The 25,138-nt window shown below is 36.7% G+C and overlaps 1 protein-coding gene and 2 long non-coding RNA genes across 15 annotated transcripts in view; 2 read left to right on the forward strand and 1 right to left on the reverse strand.

Annotated features, from left to right (window-relative positions):
* The first annotated feature begins 2,670 nt into the window (after positions 1–2,670).
* LOC147847046 (uncharacterized) lies at positions 2,671–11,537 on the forward strand. 13 transcript variants are annotated; one of them, XR_015477189.1, is made up of 14 exons: positions 3,760–3,947; positions 4,226–4,355; positions 5,609–5,642; positions 5,803–5,832; positions 5,924–5,993; positions 6,307–6,336; positions 6,433–6,502; positions 6,591–6,618; positions 6,828–6,857; positions 6,912–6,981; positions 7,341–7,385; positions 8,344–8,477; positions 8,556–8,687; positions 10,894–11,537. It is a non-coding gene; the product is annotated as an uncharacterized LOC147847046 (long non-coding RNA). The 13 variants fall into 13 exon arrangements; XR_015477195.1 differs by having other exon boundaries at positions 7,341–7,403; positions 10,894–11,275; XR_015477196.1 differs by having other exon boundaries at positions 8,347–8,477; positions 10,894–11,275.
* Positions 11,538–12,164: 627 nt separating this feature from the next.
* On the forward strand, positions 12,165–23,984 carry LOC147847047 (uncharacterized). Its single transcript, XM_087237806.1, has 16 exons — positions 12,165–12,238; positions 15,370–15,448; positions 15,785–15,826; positions 16,159–18,177; positions 18,259–18,290; positions 18,371–18,436; positions 18,585–18,765; positions 18,943–19,062; positions 19,245–19,426; positions 21,397–21,561; positions 21,636–21,839; positions 21,917–22,149; positions 22,290–22,356; positions 22,441–22,532; positions 22,612–22,774; positions 23,481–23,984. Exons 2-16 carry the CDS (start codon positions 15,427–15,429, stop codon positions 23,547–23,549), a joined length of 3,657 nt encoding a protein of 1,218 aa, XP_087093932.1. The 5' UTR covers positions 12,165–12,238; positions 15,370–15,426; the 3' UTR covers positions 23,550–23,984.
* The window catches only part of LOC147847045 (uncharacterized), a 60,217-nt gene continuing 50,855 nt past the window's right edge, over positions 15,777–25,138 (reverse strand). Inside the window, exons 10-16 of the long non-coding RNA XR_015477264.1 lie at positions 18,359–18,471; positions 18,089–18,188; positions 17,831–17,974; positions 17,606–17,753; positions 17,394–17,491; positions 17,238–17,266; positions 15,777–16,762 (exon numbers count right to left, since the gene is read on the reverse strand). This is a non-coding gene — a long non-coding RNA (uncharacterized LOC147847045). The remainder of the gene's footprint in view (positions 16,763–17,237; positions 17,267–17,393; positions 17,492–17,605; positions 17,754–17,830; positions 17,975–18,088; positions 18,189–18,358; positions 18,472–25,138) is intronic.

Genomic DNA, 25,138 nt, shown 5'->3' on the forward strand with positions numbered 1-25,138 from the left:
CCAAAGAATGAGCAGTCTGTCAGATGACGAAGAGTCAGAGATTCAAATAAATAAATGAAATTTATGGAAGATAAGCAATTTCAGCACTCGCAATGAGTTCCTAGGCCACTCTGCTTACAATCACAAATCAACATCAGTAATCCTCTCACATAACGTCATTAACTGCGTCATACATATTGGTTTTCTAACCTGATTGGTTTCACAGATAGCCTAGGAAAATTTCTCTGTGTGTACGTGCGTACTATTCTGAACAATATCTTAAGCATCTAAACATCAGACAGCCACTAGACTGTTTAGAGCTGACTCCAGACCTGTCAAAAGGATCCACAATCAAATAAAATGCAAATGCTTGAAGTACAATCTGTTTACTCAATCTCTTACCCAAGGCTGAGTTCATTCTCAGCCATCTTTATTAAAACTGGTTAAAAAAAACTATAATCTACATTCAGGCAGTTACAGTTAAAAGCAGAAGTTTGTATAAAAAGGCACATAACCATATAAAAAAGGTCAGGTGTTAATGTGACTAAACGTTTTATATCTTAGGTAAGTTCGGATTATCAAATTTGTTTCTGTTATGCTCAGTAGCAGAATAATGAGAGAGATATTTGCTGAAAAACTGTTATAACTTTTCTTGAAATTTAAGTTTATACACAATAAGATTATTCTGCCTCTGAAGAAGCTCAGATGATGATGTCAAGGTTTTGGAAGTTTCTGATTGGCTAATGGACAACATTTGAGTTATCTGGAGGCACAACTGTAGAATAGTATTGAAGGAAAAGCTTAAACACACTGCTTCCTTGTGTGACAACATGGGAAAATCAACAAGCCAGAATCAACAACTAAGGCAGATTACAATTTGCTAAATGACACTGGGAAAAAGACTAATTTTTGGAGACATGTGCTGTGGTCTGATGGAGCTAAGATTGAACTGTTTGGCCATGATGACCAGTGTTACATTTGGATGACACTGGAGAAAGCTTACAAGCCAAGCAACACCATCCCAACTGTGGAGTATGGGGGCGGCAGCGTCATGTTGTGGGGCTGTTTTGCTGCAGGAGGGACTGGTCCACTTCACAGCATAGATGAAATCATGAAGAAAGAACAGTATGTAGAAATACTGAAGCAACATCTCAAGAAATCAGCCAGGAAATTACAACTTGGCCACAAATGGGTCTTCCAAACAGACCATGACCCTAAGCATACTGCCAAATGAGTTCAAATGTGCTTTAAGGACAACAGAGTGAATATTTTGGAGTGGCCATCACAAAGCCCTGATGTCAGTCCTATAGAAAATTTGTGGGCAGAGTTGAAAACGATTGTGCTAGCAAGAAAGTCTACAACTCTGACTCAGTTACACCAATTCTGTCAGGAGGAATGGGCCGAAAAATTCCTTCAAACTATTGTTAGAAGCTTGTGAAAGGAGACCCAAAACAGTTGATCGAAGTTATACAGTTTATAAGCAAAGCTAAAAAAAAATACTAAGGGAATGTTTGTAAACTTTTGACTATCTAGAAATTAATAAAAAATTCTCAAAAAAATATTCTCTCATTATTCTGGCATTTAGCAAATGTAAATCATTTAGGTAGTCCAGACGGACCTGAAATAGGAAACGTTTAGTATGATTTACCAACAGACATTTTTAAAAAATGGTTATGTTCCTTTTTTTAGAGTGTATGGAAACTTCTGATTTCAACCAGATATCCTTACCACACAAAGTCTATCTTAAATAAAAGTAGAATCACTTTAAAAGAATTAACCGTAAAAATAGCAAAACCCCTTTTTAGTGTTTTGAGTAGACATTTTAGATAGTATTAACTCATAGAAAGAACAATAGAAACAGTTATTTTCAGTCCTCAGCCCTTCAGTTCCACTCAAGCTCTCCGTGACCTCTGAACTAGTTTGGTAGCTTCAGAAAATAGAGTTACAACGAAACAGGCAAACGCACTAAACATTCTTATATTAAGCAATGTGTTAACTTTATTCCTTAATTAAATAATCATATTTAAATGATAAGGATAAATGTTGATCCATGCTGGGACGAATTGGAAGGCAGAAATCCGAATTCATCATTATAATTACTAATACTCAAATGACTGTAATTGAGTAGTTTTTGAGTGGAATTGTAATTTACTAAGCAGTTTTAAAAATGTGGACTTTTACTTTCTCTTGAGAACATCTTTAGTGCTGTATCTGTACTTTTACTCCACTACTTTTCTTCAACCTGCGGTCACTACTGTATTTTTATTGTCTATGGTGATTAGAAAAATCAGTCCTGTGATTCTTGTCCAATCAAATCTCACACAGAGGGTAAACTGCCTCATAATGCACTACCTCAAGACAAGAATGATTTATAATTGCCGCAAACTGTTTGTAAGCATTAAAAGTGTCCAAGATGATGTCCAAAATCTTCACACGCATTGACCCAGAGACTGTTTAGATGCAGGTCACTGATGACAAGATGACGGATGTTTACTGTGTGGTGACCGAAATGGCCTTAAACGCCCAGCAGGCACAAGATGTCAACATGACGTCAAATTGATGTTGTACCCCAATGTCGTGAAAACATTGAATTTTATTTGGAAAAGAAAATTGGTTGACTTCAGAACTCAACATCAGACTGACGTCAATGTCCAACCTAAAATTAACCAAATATCAACGTCTAATAATGTTACAGCTTGAAGTTGTGTGGACGTTACCACTATGATGTCTATCAGATGTTGGATTTTGGTTGCTATAGCTGACAAATAAATGTCTGTATTTGACATCAATATGATGTTGGTTTAAAATGTTGGCTCGCTGTTGGATTTTGGTCATTTTCCAACACAAAATCAACCAAATATCGACGTCATTATTAGTCATCAAAATAACTTTGTCCTTATGCTAGTTAGACTTGAATTTTAATCATCTGACATCACCACCTAAATCCTAATGTCTTAGGATGCTGTGTGCCTGCTGGGCAATAACTAAATGCACTACAGAATATTACATTTACATTTAGTCATTTAGCAGACGTTTTTATCCAAAGCGACTTATAAATGAGGACAAGGAAGCAATTTACACAACTATAAGAGCAACAGTGAATAAGTGCTATAGGCAAGTTTCAGGTCTGTAAAGTCTAAGAAGGAAAGCATTAGTAATGTAAGAATTTTTTTTTGTTTTGTTTTTTTAGTACAGATAGTGGTATATCCAAAGGCAATTGAAGATTAGGAAGTGAAGTGGAGACTAAATAGTTGAGTTTTTAGTCGTTTCTTGAAGACAGCGAGTGACTCTGCCGTTCTGATGCAGTTAGGGAGTTCATTCCACCAACTGGGCAGATTGAGTTCGGGAAAGTGATTTCTTTCCTCTTTGGCATGGAACCACGAGGCGACATTCATTCACAGAACGCAAGTTTCTGGAGGGCACATACATCTGCAGAAGTGAGAGCAGATAAGAAGGAGCAAAGCCAGAAGTCGCTTTGTAAGCAAACATCAGAGCTTTGAATTTGATGCGAGCAGCAACTGGCAGCCAGTGCAAACGGATGAGCAGCGGAGTGACATGTGCTCTTTTAGGTTCATTGAAGACCACTCGATTACACTCGATTACAATTACACACATCCACAAATTACATGTAAACACGTCAGCTTTTCACAGCATAATACTCACTACTCTCTTACTTACTTTTAAAAGGTTTACTTTTCACTCATACTTTGAGTAATATTCACAACAGATACTTTTACTCGCACTACATTTTTAGGCAAGTAATGGTACTTTTACATAAGTACACTGTAAAAAAAATCTGTAAAATAACAGTTAAATGACTGTATATTTTAACGGATTTTTTCCGTATACACGTATTACGGGTGTTTTTCCGTTTATATACATTTTTGAATTGCATTATGGGAAGGGGATCGCAGCTCAGGCAGCGTTTGATGGACACCGGGACATATTTCTTCCTCTGTTTTTCCCTGGTAAGTACGATTAATAAAACATATAACAATATTTTAGTTAAAATACTGCTTTATTACATTTGTATCGTTATTTAAAATTATTTTTGTCTTGTCTGAAGCGGCCATGGAAAGTACAGCAGTGAATTACGTTTAATATTGTTAATAAGATCAGACTTTATATCAAGTTCAAACTGAGCTATGAGTGGTTAAATGTAATTTTTAACAAGCATTTATCTAATAAATTTTTACCTTTTTATGCGTTTTCCTCATCAGTAAATATGATATCTGTTCATTTACAGTTGTTTGTCCGTATTTTTCTAAACTGCCGTGCGCGGGAAGTGATGTGACGTCCCACTCACTCCCTCTGCACCTGCGTGAGTCTGACTGGATTAACGGTAAAACGTCAGCTTGTCTGTGAGAGTGTAAAAGGTATGTTAATTATTTAATAGAAATATAAATGTTTTCTTTGTACAGTGCATTGAACAAGGGATAGCATTCAAAGTTTGTGACACTGTGTAATTTGGTTGATATATAGTGCTGAAGGTGTATATCGATGACTGGTTAACGTTACCTTTAATGAACCCTAACGTTAACGTGTTTCAAACGCTCGTAACACCTGACCGTCTGTGTTTGTTTGCATATTAATAACTAATTTCATATTTTTACTGACGTTATCAAATGTTAACTTTGGTTTGGCCGACGTATTAAGGCTGTGTGACCGAGATTCAGCTGAACAGCTTTGCTATTAGTTAGACCCGCGTGAATTTGAGGCATTGTGTAAATCGGTATGAGGGGAAATACACACTCATAAAGTTATTATTAGTGGTGGGCCCTTATCAGCATTAACGTGCTGCGTTAACGCGAGACTTTTATCGCGCGATAAAAAAATATATCGCCGTTAATCTATTCTCAACGTTGGGTTGGGAGCTGGGTGACTTTCATACTTTGGTAGTTTAGCGCGGATGTATACCTGACCGGTGAGCCGTCTGACAAACAAGTGCCCCTCTGAATCAAATCAGCAGGATGCCTGACTTTAACTGCAGTTCGGCAGTTTCACTTTAACTCATGAACATTCATTCATCCCGCGTGACAAACTGGGGTATTAGACGCAAATACGAAGCAATAACTGATGAGAGTGTTATATTAATAACGCTCACCAAATGGAACGAAAAAAAAAACTTCCGCATTTCGCGACGTGTGTTTGTGTGTAACGTTACAGAGATAACAGAGTGGTACAGTAAGTGTGTGACATTTAAAAGTATATAGTGTTTACACTGTCATGCGTTTTAGGCCTCAAATACAACGTGTACCTTAAAGCAAACAATTAAATGTTTGTTGTAGTCGAGTTGAACTGTCATGGATATTATACTTATGAACGTCTTGTCAACTTGCAGATTCAGCCAAGTTCACTTTTAAGAACCTCAACAGCTGCTAATATGAAGATATAAAGATGAGCTGTTCTTCCACAGTCTTAAAATTCTTCAGACTAACTGTCAGTTAGAATCATAGCAAATAATACTTTCATTACTATTAGGAGATCAGGAGTTTTATTTGAATGAAGCCTTGATAATAGAGTGAACTACACATGGTGTTATCACAAATGAAATCTTTTTATGTAGATTTTGAGTCTGAGTGTTTTCCACATATAATGTTCACTGATATTTTGTTTTGTTGACTTCCAGGTTCTTTCATTTTGGTTATAAGTACATGGTACAGGTAAATTCTTAGATTCAATCCAAACTGAATTTGAATTGATATGGACAAATTAATTAAAATACACATGGGATTTTAAATGTTTTCATTTTTTTATTATTCACGACGTTTGTGAAGTTTAAATGTAGACTGTCTCAAACTGAATGTGTTATTTTTGTTGTAGGTGTGTTGGTGTAAAAATTGATGCTGACTGGTTAGTACTGCATTTTTAACCATGAAAATAATGATTTATATTTAGCGTTGCATCTGTTGTCATTTTACCAAGAATGTGTTTGCTCTTTCAGAACTCAGGCAGTTGTGCTGGACCTTCTGTACTTTATACAGGAGATGACAGTAAACTTTCAAGTTTAAGAGGTAAGATATTCAGGGTTTTTCTGTTTGATTTTGAGTGTTTTGTAGATATAAGGTTCACTGATATAGGATATAAGATTTGCTGTATGTTTATGCTGTCATTTTGGTTATAAGTACAAGGTACATGTACATTTTCACAGCAATCTAAATTAAAATCTTAAATTTAATCCAAACTGAATTAATATGGACAGATTAAATAAAATACACCTGGGATTTTAAATGTTTTCATATTTTTATTATTTACAAAGTTTGTAAAATTTAAAAGTAGACTATATGCTGCATGTTTCAAACTGAATGAGTGTTATTTTTGTTGTAGGTGTGTTGGTGTAAAAATTGATGCTGACTGGTCAGTACTGCATTTTTTAACCAAAAAAATAAACAATGATTTATATTTAGCATTGCATCTATTGTCATTTTACCAAGAATGTGTTTGCTCTTTCAGAACTCAGGCAGTTGTGCTGGACCTTCTGTACCTTATACAGGAGATGACGGTAAACTTTGAAGTTTAAGAGGTAAAATGTTCAGCGTTTTTTTCTGTTTGATTTTGAGTGTTTTGTGTATATATAAGGTTCACTGATATTTTGCTTTGTTGACTTCCAGGTTCTGTCATTTTGGTTATAAGTACAAGGTACAGGTACATTTTCACAGCAATCTAAATAAAAATCTTAAATCTTACGTTCAATCCAAACTAAATTTCAATTGATATAGACAAATGAAATAAAATACACCTGGGGTTTTAAATGTTTTCATTTTTTTATTATTCACAAAGTTTGTAAAGTATAACAGTAGACTACATGTTGCATGTTTCGAACTGAATGAGTGCTATTTTTGTTGTAGGTGTGTTGGTGTAGAAATTGATGCTGACTGGTCAGTACTGCATTTTTATAAATAATACAAAAAAATATGTGTTTGCTCTTTCAGAACTCAGGCAGTTGTGCTGGACCATCTGTACTTCATTCAGGGGATGACAGTAAACTGCAAAGTTTAAGAGGTAAAATGTTCAGCGTTTTTGTTCGATGTTAATGCTTTTATTTTTATTATTTGGCAAAACCAATTACTTGTACCTATATTTTTACTAAGTGTTTACATGAACACATTTTGCTTCAGTAATTTTGAAATTTTGTTAACATGTATTCAAACTAAAAGTACTGGGTTGATGTGGGTGTTTTATCTGGGGTTTTTTAAGCTGCAACTGTAATCTGTTAAATGAACAAAGCAGTTATTTATTATTATTATTATTTGTTTTTACAACATTTAAAATGTTACAAGTTCTTTATTTTGGTTATGTCTGTTTAAAATGATAAGGAAATAACTGGTCCACTGCTGAATCTCTTTTCTTTTCTCTCTTAGCCACCTGATGATGAGAAAGACATTATCAATGTAGGCATCTTGATGGTGAGCCAGGCCTTCATGGTGATTTTGTGACCGTTTAATCTATTTATCGTGATTGTAATAACATTTTTTCAGGATGCAAAACTGGCTAAAAATCAACTTTAAATTTTAACATTAATTGTATGATAGTGTGGTTGATTCAACATTTTATTTAATGTTGGGTTCATTGTAAAAAATGATTTAATTTTGGTTGAATAAATGCTGGTTTTGGGACAGTTTTGTCTATTTATCATTATAGAATTAACATTATTTCAGGGTGGAAAACTGCCTAAAAATCAGTGATGACTTTTAACATTGTTTCAATGATAGTTTGATTGATGTTTTAACATTTCAATGTTAATTTAACTTAGGTCTGCTATCTGGAAAAGAACTCATTTTTAAAAATGCAAAAAAACTTATGAATGTGCCACTTGAATTTGGTATCACATGTAATTGGCATGTTATGGAATTTAACTATGGCAAATAAGTGAGAGAAGATGGAAAGCTATGATGTCTACACGTTTTCCTGAAACATTTGCAAGGTCAATTCTTTCTTGCTTAAAGATAGTGGAAAGGAAGAAAAAGTATAACAAAATGGTTTGTCGTTCTTTTTATTTTGTTTTCTTTCCTTTATTGTTGTTTTTTGCCTTATTTTTGTTTCTGCAATATATTTATTTCTTGTAATATTTGATTAAGTAAATAAGTTTTTAAAAATTTATTTTAAATTATGTAGCAGACATGTATTTGAATAATTTTACATAATAATTATATTATTTATAATATTATCAATAATATTAATAATTTAACATATAGGTGTGCATATATGTACCCATATATGTACATATAATATAGGAAAACAGCCAATTTTATATGTGTCACATATATCAAAAACCTATATTAAACCATATGTTTATATAGGTTCTTTCCATGTAGGCGTGTACCAGACCCAACACACAACTCACTTTTCTTTTCTTTTTTTCAGAAGAAGAGTCCACAGCCACAATAACAAGATCATTGAGCTGTCTCCTAATTGTGGTCAGCTACATGTTTAGTCTCTTATGTGCTAAACATTATGTAGCCTAAGGAAGCAGCCCTGACTCTGTAGTTTATATGAAGGTATGTTTTTACATTTTTAAGTTTATTTCATTTTTACAAGACAAGTAAGGTGATACATGTTTGTTGTATCTACAACAGGAGCATGCTGAGTAACTATCCAGAACGTAGATCCAAAGAAGAGAAAAGGGCACCAAGCAGAAACATACCATCTAAACTCCTTCGATTCCTGTCAGACCAGAAAGACTTTCAGAATCCTTGGAAGATTTAAAGGTAATTAAGCACACCGGTAACACTTTATAATAACTAAACACTATTGATTAATTTATTAAGCATTAGCAAAAAGTTCTGTTAAGCATTGACTCTACATTAATAGACCTTAGTATACAGTTTAAAACTACAGCTGCAAATGCTGTAATTTTGACTTATAAGCACATCTATAATGTGCTTAATTATTTTGTTTTCATATTTTGTTAATGATTAATTTTTCATTCTAAATTTAGTATCGCATTATTTACAAACCAGTGATTTAAGAATAGTTGGTGTATTTTTTTTTCTTATCATTCAGGATGTTTAAGTAAATGGTTAATAAACTATTCAAACTAACATTTAAATATCTTATTATTCAGGCATATAGTAATAGTTGGGCAGCACAGTGGCTCAGTGGCTAGCACTGTCGCCTCACAGCAAGCAGGTCTCTGGTTCAAGTCTCAGTTGGCAATTGGAGTTTGCATGTTTTCCCTGTGTTGCCGTGGGTTTCCTCCGGGTGCTCAGGTTTTCCCGACAGTCCAAAGACATGCGCTATAGGGAAATTGATTAACTAAATTGGCTGTAGTGTATGAGTGTGTTTGTAAATAAGTGTGTATGGGTGTTTCCAAGGGCGTACTCATGCTATGCAGAGTTACCTTGAAACTGGAAGCGTGCTTGTCTCCCCGACGCTTACGTCATCGATAATGTGCTGTTCAGTTTAACAAGTGCTCTCACTCAGCACAGTGGAGATTTCTTTATATTGTTATATCGTTTTAGTTGTTTAATATGCTGTGACACGCAGTCAAATATTTAGCCGAACAGATCAGCCACTTTTGACGCTCATAAACAATCAAAGTCATCGTGCTGCAGGTACTAGGAGGTTTGCTAAAGGTGCAGCTGTTGTGCAGTGAGGGGTTTGTGTCTTTTGTGACAGTTTGCAAGGGACGGTTTGATTTGGATAAATTAACCACTATTACTGTTCAATGAACGCAAACTGTCATTAATTGTTAAAGACGCAAACCCTTTACTGCACCACAGCTGCGCCTTTAGCAAACCTCCTATTCCTGCAGCACAAGGAATTTATGAACATCAAAAGTGGCTGATCTGTTCGGCGAAATATTTGACTTCGTGTTACTGCATCCCAAACGACTAAAACAAAATAATTTAAGAATTCTCCACTGTGCTGAGAGAGAGCACTTCTTAAACTAAACGGGGCATCATCGATGATGTAAGAGTGCTCAGGCTCGAATGCAATGTGAGTGCGGGACGTCAGGGGAGACGGTAGGGAGGAAAAGCGTGCTTCGGCCTGGTTCAAGGCAACTGTACATAGTGCGAGTACACACTAAGCTGAAGGAAAATACATGAATGAATAGTAATAGTTATACTTGTATATAAAGTATAAAAAAATAAGTATATGAAGTATATACAATACTTATTTTAATAAGTGCTTTTGTTAACTTCATACAGTTTTGTAGCCTAAAGTGAGGATTGTTTATGCTTTGTAAATCCCCTTATAAATCACAATTAAAGGTTCAGTTATATTCTAAAAATGAAATTCATTTTATTGTATTAAATGAAAAATAAATCTTATCTAAAATAAAATTACTGTACAGTTTAAACCTAGCTAAATAACACTGAAATGTTGCATCGTAATATATCATTAAATTATTTTATTGTTGTTTTATCCAGTTTTATCTTATGTTTTGGCACTCCTGCTATTCAGCAAGGTTTCATATTTACAGTAATTACATTTTTTAGATAAGACTGTAATGATTTATTGTTAATTTATTACTGAGCCTTTAACTGTCGTTTATAAGGATTTATAAATCATAAATAATCCTCACTTTAGATTAGGCCACCAAACTGGAAGGATTTTGTAAATAATGACATATAATATATATATATATATATATATATATATATATATATATATATATATATATATATATATATATATATATATATATATATTTATTTTTATTTTTTTATTATTTTTTATTATAAAAATAGTCATGTAAAATCAATCATTAAAGTTTGTTAACACAATTATTAAGCACATTATAAATGTGCTTAAGTCAAGATTACAGCATTTGTAGCTGTATTTAAAACCAACTACTAACATCTGTTAATGTAGAGTCAATGATTAACAGAACTATTGACATGCAAGGAATCACCCCAGTTGTAAGTGAAAAGTCATTAGTAATATTTTTTTTGTTTGTTTGTTTTACAGCCATTGAAGTATCAGTATTGGAGAGGAAGAAGACCCAGTTATTTCGTCTGTTTCCTGCCATCTTGCAGTTAACCTGGTTTCTTAATGTAAAGTACTTGTAATTTGCCCACTTGTCCTTAATTATCTTAAAGCTAACATTTAAAACTAATTTGCTATGAGATTATTTGCCAAGACTTCTCACTGTGCGATTCACATGTCAATATGTATTATTGTGTGTATAACTAGCTATTTGGAATTCAAATGATTTGTATTCAATAAAGAATCTGTTTTAATTGCAAAGTTGTTTTTGTACTAATCATTGTAAGTTCACAGATAACAAGCTATTTACTGCTTCTCTACACATACAGTATAGAATAAATGTTTTGTTTTACTATTGTAAACCCTTAATAGTGTATTTCCCATATGTATATGTTTGTCCTTACCAATTGCCATTTCTATGCTGCTTGAAGAGCATTAAATTAGTAAAATAATTATTTTTTACAGTAGGTATCCCATTAAAACAAAGAATCTGTTTATTTTTTCACTGTAGGTATACTATTAAAACCCAAAAAAAAACTCTTTTTACAGTAGGTATACTATTAAAATACAGAATCTGTCTGTTTTTTTACAGTAGGTATACTATTAAAACACAAAAAAGTCCTCTTTTTACAGTAGGTATACTATTAAAATACAGAATCTGTCTGTTTTTTTTACAGTAGGTGTACTATTAAAACACAGAATCTGTCTGTTTTTTTACAGTAGGTATACTATTAAAACACAGAATCTGTCTGTTTTTTTACAGTAGGTATACTATTAAAACACAGAATATTTCCGCTTTTTTACTGTTGGTATACCCTTAAAAACACAGAAAATAACCGTTTTTTTATATAGAAAACCCTTAAATTACAATAAAATGGTTGGTTATTTTACAGTAGTTTAACTGTCAAAAAACGGATATTTTTTAGTTTTTTTAATGTTGACACACTGTTAATTAACAGAAGTTTTCCGTTTTTAATTTACGGTAAAATATTTGTGTAATGAGCTGCCAGTACATTTTACCGTTTTTTTACGGAATTTTTTTTTACAGTGTATAATTTTTTACTACTCTTTCCACCACTGTAAATATTAATTGTAAAAATGTAATGTGCTTTTTGTGTTTATTTAGTATGTTTGTGTAATTGTATCTTGTTTTTTCTGTCTCAGAGTATAAATTTGAATATCCATTTGAATTCCAACTGAAAAATATGTTAGTTTCCCCATCAGATAACCTTTATAAAAACAAATACTTACATGAATAAGGACTTATTGAAGCACAGTAGGAGCATTCAGTCTAGTAGGAGAAGACCACTGCATGTAAACAGATCAGGTAAGATCATCTTTATATTCTTTAATGAGAAACTGATTAGTTATTATCACTCTCCATATTTAAAGTCGTATCTGTGGCTGTTTGTGATAGGACAGTTTTTCGAGGAGATGTTTATAGACAGCGTTGGCTTTTAATAAAACAGACATTAGCCATCATTTAAAACTAAATCTACACTTTTCTCTCTTTATCTTACCTTTAGATTTAAAAAAAATTATTTACAGGAAGTTACTATAACTTTTAAAATGCTGGGTTGTCATATAAGCCAATGTTGGGTCAAATATGAACATATCGGCTCCTAAAAAGTACTGAAGTGTGTTATAGTAAAGGTATCGTCCCGCTGACAGCTTTGACACAAATACTATAGTGTGTTTTTGAACACTGCAGTGTTACTTTCTGTCCTTAGTAAAGTACCTGAAATAAGCTGTTGTGGTAAATCTATAGTTGCTCATTTATGCTGTGCTATTTAAATGAGTCAAGCCCAAACACTGGATCAGTTGCTCAGTGATTAAAGACTTTTTGTTCGACGTGAAACAGACTTTACGAATAAAACAAGACTTGACAAATTCTGTCACCTCAGGCTAAAGCCGGTGATAAAAAGTATTTATGTATTAAATATGTGTATTTTATTGTTGTGATTTTTGTGCTTACATATTAAAGTTGTGGAAAATTTGGCACGGTGGCTAAGTGGTTAGCACTGTTGAAGAAGGTCGCTGGTTTTAGTCTCAGCTGGGACAGTTGGCATTTCTGTGTGGAGTTTGCATGTTCTTTCCGTGTTGGTGTGGGTTTCCCTTCGAGAGTTTCGTTTTCCCCCACAGTCCAAACACAGGTGTATATGTGAATTAGATTAACTAAATTGGCTGTAGTGTGTGAGTGTCTGTGAGTGTATGGGTGTTTCCCAGTACTGGGTTGCAGCTGGAAGGATATCCGCTGCGTAAAATATATGCTGGAATAGTAAGTGGTTCATTCCACTGTGGCGACCCCTGATAAATAATAGACTAAACCAACGGAAAATGAATGAAGTTGTGGAATATTTGTTCATTTTTAATTTTACTCTTAATTTATCAAACTGATGTTATCCTGTGTCTGTGTTCAAGCAGTCCCTCCTGGAATTTGCATGCAAAAATTTAGATATTTCCAGACAATAATAATAATGATTGTTCAGCATTTGTGTGGTTCTGCAGTGGAAATATACACAGATCTAAGTGCTGCGTTACTTTTCTGACCTCAAGAGCTGTTGGTCTGTGTAATTTACATGGAAAGTGTTGACCTCTTAACCATAAAGCCTACCATCATATCTGACACATGACTCAAAATAATGCAAATAAATAAAACTTCAGATCTCTTCTGCAATGGTTTTAAACTTTAGCAATTAAAATTTAAATTTGGAAACTTTAGCAATTAATACAAAAATACACCAGGCTCAAACAGGCTTTGGCTGAATGAGTGTCTGAAATGGCTCACAGAATCAATGAGCATTTTCTATATGTGAATATAATGTTAATTACCATCAATGTTGTGTCATTTGCTTGATTTTGCATGTTTGTAGAATCACTGTATCTGGAGGGACTGCTAAACACAACAGCTTCCTGTTTTCAATTCACTGTTGGTCAAGGAAATTCATCTATGTAAATAACACGGAAAAGCCAGAGAATTTGTTATCTATCTATCTGTCTATATATATATGCTCACCAGCCACTTTATTAGGTATACCTTTCTACTAGGTTGGACCCCTTTTGCGATTAGAACTGCCTTAATCGTTCGTGGCATAGATTTAACAAGGTGCTGGAAATATTCCTCAGAGATTTTGCTCCATATTGACATAATAGCATCACACAGTTGCTGCAGATTTGTCGGCTGCACATCCTTAAGTTGCTCTATTGGATTGAGTCTGGTGACTGTGGAGGACATTTGAGTTCAGTGAACTCATTGTCATGTTTAAGAAACCAGTCTGAGATGATTTGCGCTTTATGATATGGAGCGTTATCCTGCTGGAGGCAGCCATCAGAACATGAGTACATTGTGGACATAAAGGGATGGACATGGCCAGCAACAATACTCAGGTAGGCTGTGGCGTTGACACGATGTTCAGTTGGTACTAATGGGCCCAAAGTGTACCAAGAAAACCTCCCCCATACCATCACACCACCACCATCAGCCTAAACAGTTGATCATGTTGTTGATGCCAAATTCTGAGCCGACCATCTGAAGCAGAGCAGGCAAATTTTCTCCAATCTTCTATTGTCCAGTTTTGGTGAGCCTGTGTGAATTGTAGCCTCAGTTTCCTGTTCTTAGCTGACAGGAGCGGCACCCGGTGTGCTCTTCTGCTGCTGTAGCCCATCCGCCTCAAGGTTGGACGTGTTGTGTGTTCAGAGATGCTCTTCTGCAGACCTCGGTTGTAACGAGTGGTTATTTGAGTTACTGTTGCCTTTCTATCAGCTGGAACCAGTCTGGCCATTCTCCTCTGACCTCTGGCATCAACAAGGCATTTGCACCTACAGAAATACCGCTCACTGGATATTTTCTCTTTATCAGACCATTCTCTGTAAACTCTTGAGATGGTTGTGCATAAAAATCCCAGTAGATCAGCAGTTTATGAAATACCCAACAACCATGCCACGTTCAAAGTCACTTAAATCCCCTTTCTTCCTCATTCTGATGCTTGGGTTGAACTGCAGCAGATCCTCTTGACCATGTCTAAATGCCTAAATGCATTGAGTTGCTGCCATGACTGGCTGGTAAATTTGCGTCACTGAACAGTTGGACAGCTGTACCTAATAAAGTGGCCGGTGATTTTTATTTTATTTTTTTTATCTTTTTAAATAATCACAGTGTTATTTAGCAGCTTTTAGCAACAAATTTGCCTTTTGCAACATAAAGAATATTTGCCAATTTTTGGTGGGTCTGTAATCCCCACCAAAGTTTTTTTTGATTGATTGATTGATTGATTGATTGACTGATTGATTGATTGATTGATTGATTGATTGATTGATTGATTGATTGATTGATTGATTGATTGATTGATTGATTGATTGATTGATTGATTGATTGATTGATTGATTGATTGGAAAATAATGGCTAGATTACCCAAGATTTATTAAGAATTTCCTCCTACTAATTTGTTTAATTTCCAGTCAGTGCTTTGGTTGGTTGATGAAAATTCAACACACCGCTGGATATCGCATCCCATAATGGAGCTCATTGCTTTCAAAAGTAAGTGTTTTGATTTTTCTATTTTGATTTAGAAAAAAAGTGTATATTTAATCATTTATTAGTTAGGAAACCAAACAATACTAATAATTCATAACACTATGCAGGAACAGTGTTGTATAACGTTACCTTGCCTTCCTCTGCAAGCCATCAGAAAAATGACTTTTATTAAGGTGGTTAAAAGCAAAACGGGTTTTGTGTCACATGATTAAATTAGTCAAATGGCGCCACCTTGTGTCTGTGAATGGTTGCTGTTCTCTTTTGTGAGCAGTGAGAGAGTACAGCATAATTTATAAAAACAGCATGGTAATATTAATTATTTTTTTGTTTTAATCTCAGGTGTTGTACGGTTGCTGTTGACTGTCGTCACTTTAAGCTGTTGTAAGTGTAAGCCAGCAGTGTTGCAATACGTTTTTTAATGCAACTGTTCACATTAATTTCATCTTACAATAATTACTGTTAAAACGTGACAAATTTAGTAATTTAGCAGATGCTTTTGCAGTTGTCTATGACAGGATGCTAATAAACATCAGTTAATCTCACTTACAAAACAGATCTAATTTGCTGGAATAAAATATTTACTAAAAAAAAACAGTTTAAAGCTGTTTTTCTACCTGAAAAAGAGAGTCAGTACTGAGAAACTCTCTATCAGAAGAAAGAAGTTAATCTGGTTTGGTATTTGCTCTTTCTGATCACATCTTCCTCTTCCTCAGGTTTAATATCCCCCACAGCAGCAGCAGCAGTGAGTCCAGTCTCTGGCTGTGAGCTTTATAATGACCTGTACATCTGCACTGGCGCTCAGTACCGCATGCACTGCAACACTACAAAACATCACTTCTACTACCAGAGAAACCAGAACCAGCACCAGTACCAGTGCTTGAGTAATGACTGTGTCTGTGTTGGTAATAATGACACCTGTGTGTGTTATTATAATACTTCATCCTGCTTCTGTGACACCTTCAGCAATAATATCACCGTGACTGCAGCAGACGGTTCAATTTCAGACTGTACGTTTAATAATGGCTCATACACCTGCATTGGTGCTCAGTACAACATGTACTGTGACACAACACTGCATTATTTTAGGTACTACATATATCCATTCCAAAACCAAAAACAGTACGATTGTTGGACTAATAACTGTGGCTGCCGTTTTACTAAGAACTCCTGTTCATGCGACAGTTGGACATCCTCCTGCTTCTGTACAAATTATGGCTACAGCACCTCTCTTTCCTCAGGACAGAGTTCAGCCACAGTGCCTGACTGTGTGCTTTATAACGACACATACGTCTGCACTGGCGCTCTGTACCGCATGTACTGCAACACAAGAATTCACTATTTCAATTACTGGAGATATCCAAACCAAATCCAGTACTATTGTCAGAATAATAACTGTAACTGCAATTTTAATAATAATTTGTGTTCATGCTCTACTAGCACTCTGTCCTCCTGCTTCTGTGAGACCCTCAGCAACAGCACTTCACTCAATACAAATCTGCCTCCAGTCTCAGCCCCTGACTGTGTGCTTTATAATGACACCTACATCTGCACCGGTGCTCAGTACCGCATGTACTGCAACGCACAAGTGCATTATTTAACTTACCAAAGATATCAGAATCAACACCAATACCAGTGTGTGAGTGATAACTGTAACTGCATTGGCAATAAGGACACCTGTGCCTGCTATACTAGCACTTGGTCCTCCTGTTTCTGTGAGACTTACGGCAATATCACAGCTCTCACTACAGCACGCAGTCCAGTCTATGAGTGTGTGCTTTATAAAGACACTTACATCTGCACTGGAGCTCAGTACCGCATGTTCTGCAACACAAGTTTACATGATTTCTATCAGAGCCAGTGCTCGAGTAATTACTGTAATTGCAATAGTAATAAAGACACCTGTGGATGCTCCAGCAGCACTCTGTCCTCCTGTTTCTGTGAGACTTACGGCAATATCACTGCTGTCATTGCTGGAGTCAGTCCAGTCTATGAGTGTGTGCTTTTTAAAGACACCTACATCTGCACTGGTGCTCAGTACCGCATGTTCTGCAACACAAGCATGCACAGTTTTGACTACTGGAGAAATACAAACCAAAACCAGTACCAGAGCTGGTGCCGGGGTAATTACTGTGATTGCAATGGTAATAAAGACACCTGTACCTGCTCCAGCAGCACTTGGTCCTCCTGCTACTGTGAGTCTTATGGAAAAAGCATTTCTCTCACTACAGGAGTCAGTCCAGGCTGTGTGTTTTATAATGACACTTACATCTGCACTGGTGCTCAGTACCGCATGTTCTGCAACACAAGTCTACATAATTTCTATTATGATATAAATGCGCATCAGTGTACAAGCAGTATCTGTAACTGTAATGGGAATACAAATACCTGTTCATGCTCCTCTAGTGCTCCATCCTCCTGCTACTGTACAGATTTCAGCAATAACATCATCCATGCTGAAGTCAGTCCAATGTACGTCTGCGTGCTTAATAAAGACACATATGTCTGCACTGGTGCTCAGTACCGCATGTTCTGCAACACAAGCATGCACAGTTTCAGCTACCATAGAAATACAAACCAAAACCAGTACCAGAGCCGGTGCTGGAATAATAACTGTGATTGCTATGGTTATAAAGACACCTGTACCTGCTCCAGAAGCACTTGGTCCTCCTGCTTCTGTGAGTCTTACATCTCCACCACCACAACCACAACCACACCCAGTCCAACTACTCCAGGTGAGATATTCCTAGAATGAAACATAATATTTAGTTTATTATACAGTATTTGTGTTGTAATGACGTGCCATTTCATTTCAGCTCTGACTATCACTCTGCCTGATCAATGCACGGTACACAATCAACACTAAACACTTATTCAGCACTTTCAGAGTCTTTCAGGTGTATTGATAAAGCTCACCTGTGATTTCAGAGTCAGGGAGGATGCCTTCAGAATCTACTTCAGCAGCTGGAGAACGTTACACAACTTCCAGTATCTGTACGTTTATAGGAGAAAAATCAAAATCAAGTGTCCTGTTGTTTGGAGATGTGTGTGTGTGTGTGTGTGTGTGTGTGTGTGTGTGTGTAGCATTGCTGTTCTGACTGAATTATTACCCATTTATAAGTGTTTTTGTATCATAAATTAGGTTGTGTCTACGTTTTTGGACATGGCTCTGAACACATCCGCTGTGGTTTTGCCGTCAACTGATTCAAAAGAATTAGTGGCTAATGGAAATCGTGTATTACAAGCAAGCGAGAAGCTCCTATCTGCACTGGTGAAACCAACAGAGACAAGCGACAATGTTAGTTTTACTCTCGATACTGTGGGTGAGTGAAGGTGCAGATTGAGAATCAGGCAATACATCATTTCACATACAGTTCATAGAGTCAGACTTTATCTGAAGAGGTATTTCTTCTGGATGAAGTGAGAAATCCTCATGCATTACTCTCTGAGCTAATAATAAACATACATAAGTAAACATTAACTCACATTGTTTTCTTTAGAGGTAAAAGTTTTCTCGATTGGACCAAAATTCGCTTCAGAACAGTTCCCTCAGCTGGACACAAAAACTGCTTCTATGGACATTGATCTGATCGGGATTGCCAAGAGTAACGAGGAAAAAGGTATGTCAACAGTATTTGCATGCCTGAATTGTGAGCAGTCATACACACACTGATATTAACTTTAATTTCCTATATTGTGCACAAAAGCCCCACAACAGACGTCTGTAAAGGTGAACTGGGATGCAGCAGCTGTGGATTCTTTCTGGATGTGCTGTGCATTTGACCCTGTTTCTGTCCCACAGGATCTGCTGCTGTGGCTTTCATGAGCTACACCACGATGGAGAATCTACTGAAGGCCGACTTCTTCAACACAACTAATGACACCATTAAAACCATGATGTCCACTGTGATCTCAGCTACTCTTCCCAAAACCAGCAACACTGCACTCACCAAACCAGTCAACTTCACCTTCAGACACATCAGAGTGAGTCTGTTGAAAGGCATGGCTGATGGTCATGTGATGATTGTGGGAACTAGTTGTTTTGGACTATCTGAGGACCAGCAACTAGGTCAAACCAGCATGCATGCTTTAAAACATACCTAACCAGCAGATGCTGGTTTTATTTACAGGCTCATTGGGAATACAAGGCCAATTTGTTGGAAAACCACATAGGTTTGTCTGCAGTTTGTGGGTACGGTGTTGTATTACACCACTGACAACTTCTGTCCCTTTTAGCGCTTATACTGACATTAACAGGAACATACTGGATAAAGGGTTGGTTTCACATGGTTTCCCCCACAGCACATAATAAACAGCACAAAAATGACCTAGAAGCATCTGTGGTCTGTAATCGTCAGAGTTCGCCTCACCCGCAGATAACCATAAGGACAGCTTTTCTAGCACGGTCAGTTTACTTGGAAGCTCACCTTGTACAGTGTTGTACTTGGGATGCAGAGCGGTCTGGGTTTGTGAAATCCTGAGCCCCGTTTACACTAATGCGTTTTAGTTTGAAAATGCACACGTTTTGCTACGGTTACGCAGTCCGTCCACACTACGACGGAGTTTTCGAGCGCCGAAAACGGATCGTTTTGGAAACGCTGGACAGGCCATTGTGAAACGCTGCTGCTCCGTCTCAGAGTGGATGGGGGAAAACGAAGACATCTGAAAACGGAGGCGGGGCTGCTGAGATTCGCTACCTGATTGGGGCTTTTGTGTCATTGCGTATCCTTCCCTTATTCGTCAAGCCCCTATCACATGACTATAACACATGGCTTTAACGCTATTGGAAGACAGCAGACCAGCCTTCAGTGTAAACAACAACATGGACACAGAAATGGGAGCGTTGTTTGCACTATTGTTTGTTTTAGGCACCATTGTGCAGTTATTCATTTGTTACGTTTAGTAACAACTCGACCTCGTCGTCTGTCCACAAAAAGACCTCTCTTGCTTTCTTTGCCATCGCGTTCATTGTTCAACCAGCGTTTGTTGACTAACAATAACGAAATGCCGAGCGTGATGCATGCTTTCTGTTTATACTAGAACACGCATACCTAGAGTGTGCGAACGATCACGTGATATATGTTTTTTGTGGCGTAGTGTGGACGGAGAAATGTTTAGAAACGCTAGGTGAAACACTAGTGTGGACGCGGATCGTTTTTGATTTAAAACGCCATTTTAAAACTAAAACGTACTAGTGTAAACAGGGCCTTGGTAAATGGCATGACAACTATCATTGTTAAACCACTTAGCTGAATTACCAATTAGCCCATTTTGTCTTACTTCCGCTATCTTCGTCATTTCCCCCTTTACCAGGGGAAGCTTTCGATACCTTCCTAAACTCAGACTTCTATTTGACCAGGCGGAAGCTCTGGGCTCAATTATCTCAGAGCTCAGGGTTCTCTCCAGGTACAGAATGTCAAATCTGCTAATAGTATCAAGCAATAGTTAAGTGTGAATTCTTGAAATCAGTATTGGTTAGGTTAAGGGAAAGGTGTGGTTCATTGATAGATGCTCTACAAGCTGAGCGGATCCTTACAAACAAATAGGAAAAAGACATGTACAGAGAACGCATGAGAAAATGTGGCCCAGTACCGTTTATGAGATTTGAGTAGCCTCTAGTGCAGGGGTGGGCAACCCTGTTCCTGGAGAGCCACCTTCCTGCAGATTTCAGTTGCAACCCATATCAAACACACCTGAACCAATTAACTATGACCTGAACACCATGTGATAATTACAGGCAGGTGTGTTTGATATGGATAGCAACTGAAATCTGCAGGAAGGTGGCTCTCCAGGAACAGGGTTGCCTACCCCTGCTTTGGATTTGTGAACACGAGCTGCAAGCAAATGTTGCCGGAGCAATGTATTTTACTGTTTGCAAAAAACATAGCCAATGAGCCAAATTTGTGAAAGAAGTTATCTTAAGATGCTTTTTTTGAATGTTATTCTTCTTGCAGGAGTTTGACCCCAGCGGTTCTCTGTCCTGTGTGTACTGGAATATCAGCGAGTGGATTGTAGATGGTTGTTCTGTGTTAAACAGCAACAGCAGCCACACTGTGTGTTCCTGTGTTCATCTGTCCACATTCGCTCTCATCATGCAGACCAGCAGCAGTCCACCACCGGTACCAGAACATTTCTAGAGAGCATTGAAGAGCAGCACAGATCTGGCACTCATGTTCTCTGCATGTTTTCTCAGAGTGATCTGCTGGATCTGCTGGATCTGGTGTGTGTGATCGTGGGTCTGGTGTTCTTCAGTTTGGCTCTGTTGTCCTTTGCTCTTTGTCAGTGGAGTCCTGGAGTCAATAATGTGGCTCGAATCAACATCTGCATCAGTCTGCTGTCGGCTCACCTTCTGTTGCTGCTCACACAACAGTTCCTGAGCCTCATTCGCCCTCAGCAGGTGAGAATGATGAAGGAGCTCTACAGCTCAGCACAGCCGCACTGAGAATCATCATAACCCTCTCTCATGCTCTCCAGGTGTTGTGTGTGGCGATAGCAGGCCTTCTGCACTTCCTCTTCCTCTCCGCCTTTGTGTGGATGTTCATTGAAGCTGTGCTGCTCTTCATCTGTGTCAAGAACCTATCACAGATCAGCTCCAAAAAGAGGGAGGTGCTTAGCAGTGGATTCTTGTGTGCGATTGGATATGTGCTTGCTATGGTTGTGGTGTGTGTGTCTATTGGGCTGGTTCCAGAAGGATACGGCAGTGAACAGTGAGTTGTGTTGTTCATTTCATTGTTTTTATAATGTGTTAACAGATTGTAACAATGTCACATATAATCTTAATATCAGTAACTATCAGTTCTTGTTGATAAATGTATTCGTTTATTATATTGTGTTTTCCTCTAATCAGTTGCTGGATTAAATATGATAAAGGGTTTATCTGGAGTTTCCTGGGTCCTGTTTGTGTCATACTAGGAGTAAGTTTTAGTTACAGACGTTTTTTTCATGACCTGTTAAAATCAACAAAACTCTAAACTGATCATTTCTTAATCTTTCTACAGCTGAACTTGATTCTCTTCATCAGGATCGTCATCTACCTGAACTCTGCTCTCTCAAAACTGAACGCTGAAGTTTCGCAGATGAAGCAAACTAAGTAACAAACATTCTGAGTTAATCGCTTCATGAAAATAACAATTAGTACAGACTAAATCTCCTTTTGTGTTTCTCTGCAGGATTATAGTGTTTAAAACACTGGTTCAGTTTGTGGTTCTTGGTTGTCCTTGGATTCTGGGGTTCTTCACTAATAGCAGTGAGGTGCTGGAGATCGTCTTCCTGATCTTGAACTCTCAGCAGGGAACCTTCATCTTCCTGATCTACTGTCTGCTCAATAATGAGGTCAGACATTTACTCAATCTACCATCATAACTAGGGGTGTAACGATATTCAAACTGAACTAAACAAAGATCACACTTTATTTTGATGGTCTGTTTGTAAATTTAAGTTACATTGCATTTACCTGCCAACTAATTCTCATTAGATTATAAGTAGACTGTTAGGTTGGGGATAGTGTTAGTTGACATATACTTGCAAAGTTTCTTATAGTCAGTTAAATGTCTGTTGAAGGATCAGTATCAACATATAATAAGCAGACAGTCTACTAATACTCAAACACACCATCAAAATAAAGTGTTACCAAACAAACATGATACTCCCCCTACAGTACGAACCACAGAACTCTTATAGCAAACCAAGGTGATGTGCAAATGTTTCTGTGTCCCATCCCTTCAAAATAGTGTTAAAATGGTAAAGCTTACAGTCTTTAGACTTTCTTGGTTACATTTCTTGAAGCAATGAAATTACAGCACAATGTCATTAAGGGCTAATAGTCTGGTTATTCATCATCTGCATTCACACATCTTATAAAAGTGTGTTTTGCATAATATGCCCCCTTTATATATAAGCAATTTTGTAATGAGCTCAGCCACTTTATCCTTTAACTTTCCAGTGTGTGGAAATGCAACTCTATTTTCTCGACAAAATTGTATTATAACCAAGCTAATATGTTTCAGAAGTTAAATGAACCCATCTCCTCCTTTCCCAGATCAGACAGCAGTACTGGAAATGCTTCACATTTCTCTGCTCCGGACACAAACCCAGCAAAATCAACTGAGACCTGATGAAATTTTGAGGACTAAAGCACTTATTTTTAGAAAATCCTGTTTAAGGTGACATTGTGTGCCCATTTCATTTTAGTTGATATGAGTCTTAAGGAAACTTTATAGCCTTCTTTGATTTAATTTCTCAATAGTGGTGTTTAATAGTAGAGCTGTTTTACATCATATCTCTTTAAATGCTAATGAGCAGCAAATGCCCCGCCCATCTCTCATGCTGGATCAGGAATGGTCATTCATTTTTTAGGAGCAGCTAAGTTAAAGCTGTTAATGACAGCCATGTCCCGTGCCTATAATCATCACATATAATTCATCATTGCTTGACATTGCAGCCCAACATTATCAATGTAAAACGTATTCAAACAAACCTCTACATATATGAAAAGTGACACTTGTGTACTTAACAAATGCTCAGCTGCACAGTCTATGAGTGACGAGCCCCCAGGTGTAACCCTGGGATGGGTTCTACTGCACCCAACCCAGTCTGTGCTGGGATCAAACCGCCAATTCTTTGTATGGGGTTGTTTGCTCTTAAAAGGAGGCTAAAGACCATGGCCTCTAGCACCTGTCAATAGAGCACGTTTAGAGGTCAGACGAGTGAGGTTTACATGCATATGGGATTTTGTGTAAGCACACCGGTGAGCCTCTTCATCTGAGCACACATTAGACTGCATGCCAGAATAGTATCATTGTTCAAATGCTGAGAAACTACAGGCATCATTAGCTGCTTCACTATCTGTTTACAAAAAGAGGTGGTGAAGAGGGCGGAGTTCATAATTTGCTTGCACATTTGAAGAAGTAGCCGTTTATGTACAGTATAAACCCTCACTAAATTCAAACAGGTCAATTATGGCACATACAAACACTCCGTTTATGAAAAAACAAGCTGCATGTTTACTTTCAATTTGTCTGAGCTGGCAGACACAGCAAAAACATGACTAAATTTACAAAACATTTTGTCAGATGACATCACTAAAATACTTTTGTAATGGAATCAGTTTTTTAAAGATAACATCAGTAAATAGCTTTCTGTAAATTAGCTGCTATGCTAAAGCTTCATGTCTCATTTTCAATGTCATTAATTTTGATTGAATTTTGTTATGATTTTTTTCATATTTGCATTTAGTTATTTCTGTAATCATTCTCACATATTTAGTCAAATGTAAACAGTAGATAATTGTCATTATTTTGCCTTATTGATAATATTCTGTAAATATGTTTTCTTTTGTTTTTCAGCTTCGATATACATTTGATATATAAATATAAACCACATTTACTATAAATAGTTTCGAAGGCAAATACACTTATTCTTCATCATGCATCACTGAGGACTTCAAAGTGGCATTATCATTCAATAATACAAATTTTAAACATAAGTACAGCAAAATTAGAGCTTTAAATGTATCATCACACTATTAGTAGCAAGTTGTATGTATTAATATTAGCAACTAGTTAATGTTTATTAAGTCTATTCACCTTATTCTTTGCCGACGAGTGGGCACAACCATTTAAATCTTTTTGGCTCGAGACTTCCAGTCTCATTCACTTCCATTCATTTTTAGACGTTAAAAACTGCAAACTCTCATTA

This window comes from Danio rerio, chromosome 1 (assembly GCF_052040795.2).
Source record: "Danio rerio strain M-AB ecotype USA chromosome 1, GRCz13ab, whole genome shotgun sequence".
NCBI lineage: Eukaryota > Metazoa > Chordata > Actinopteri > Cypriniformes > Danionidae > Danio > Danio rerio.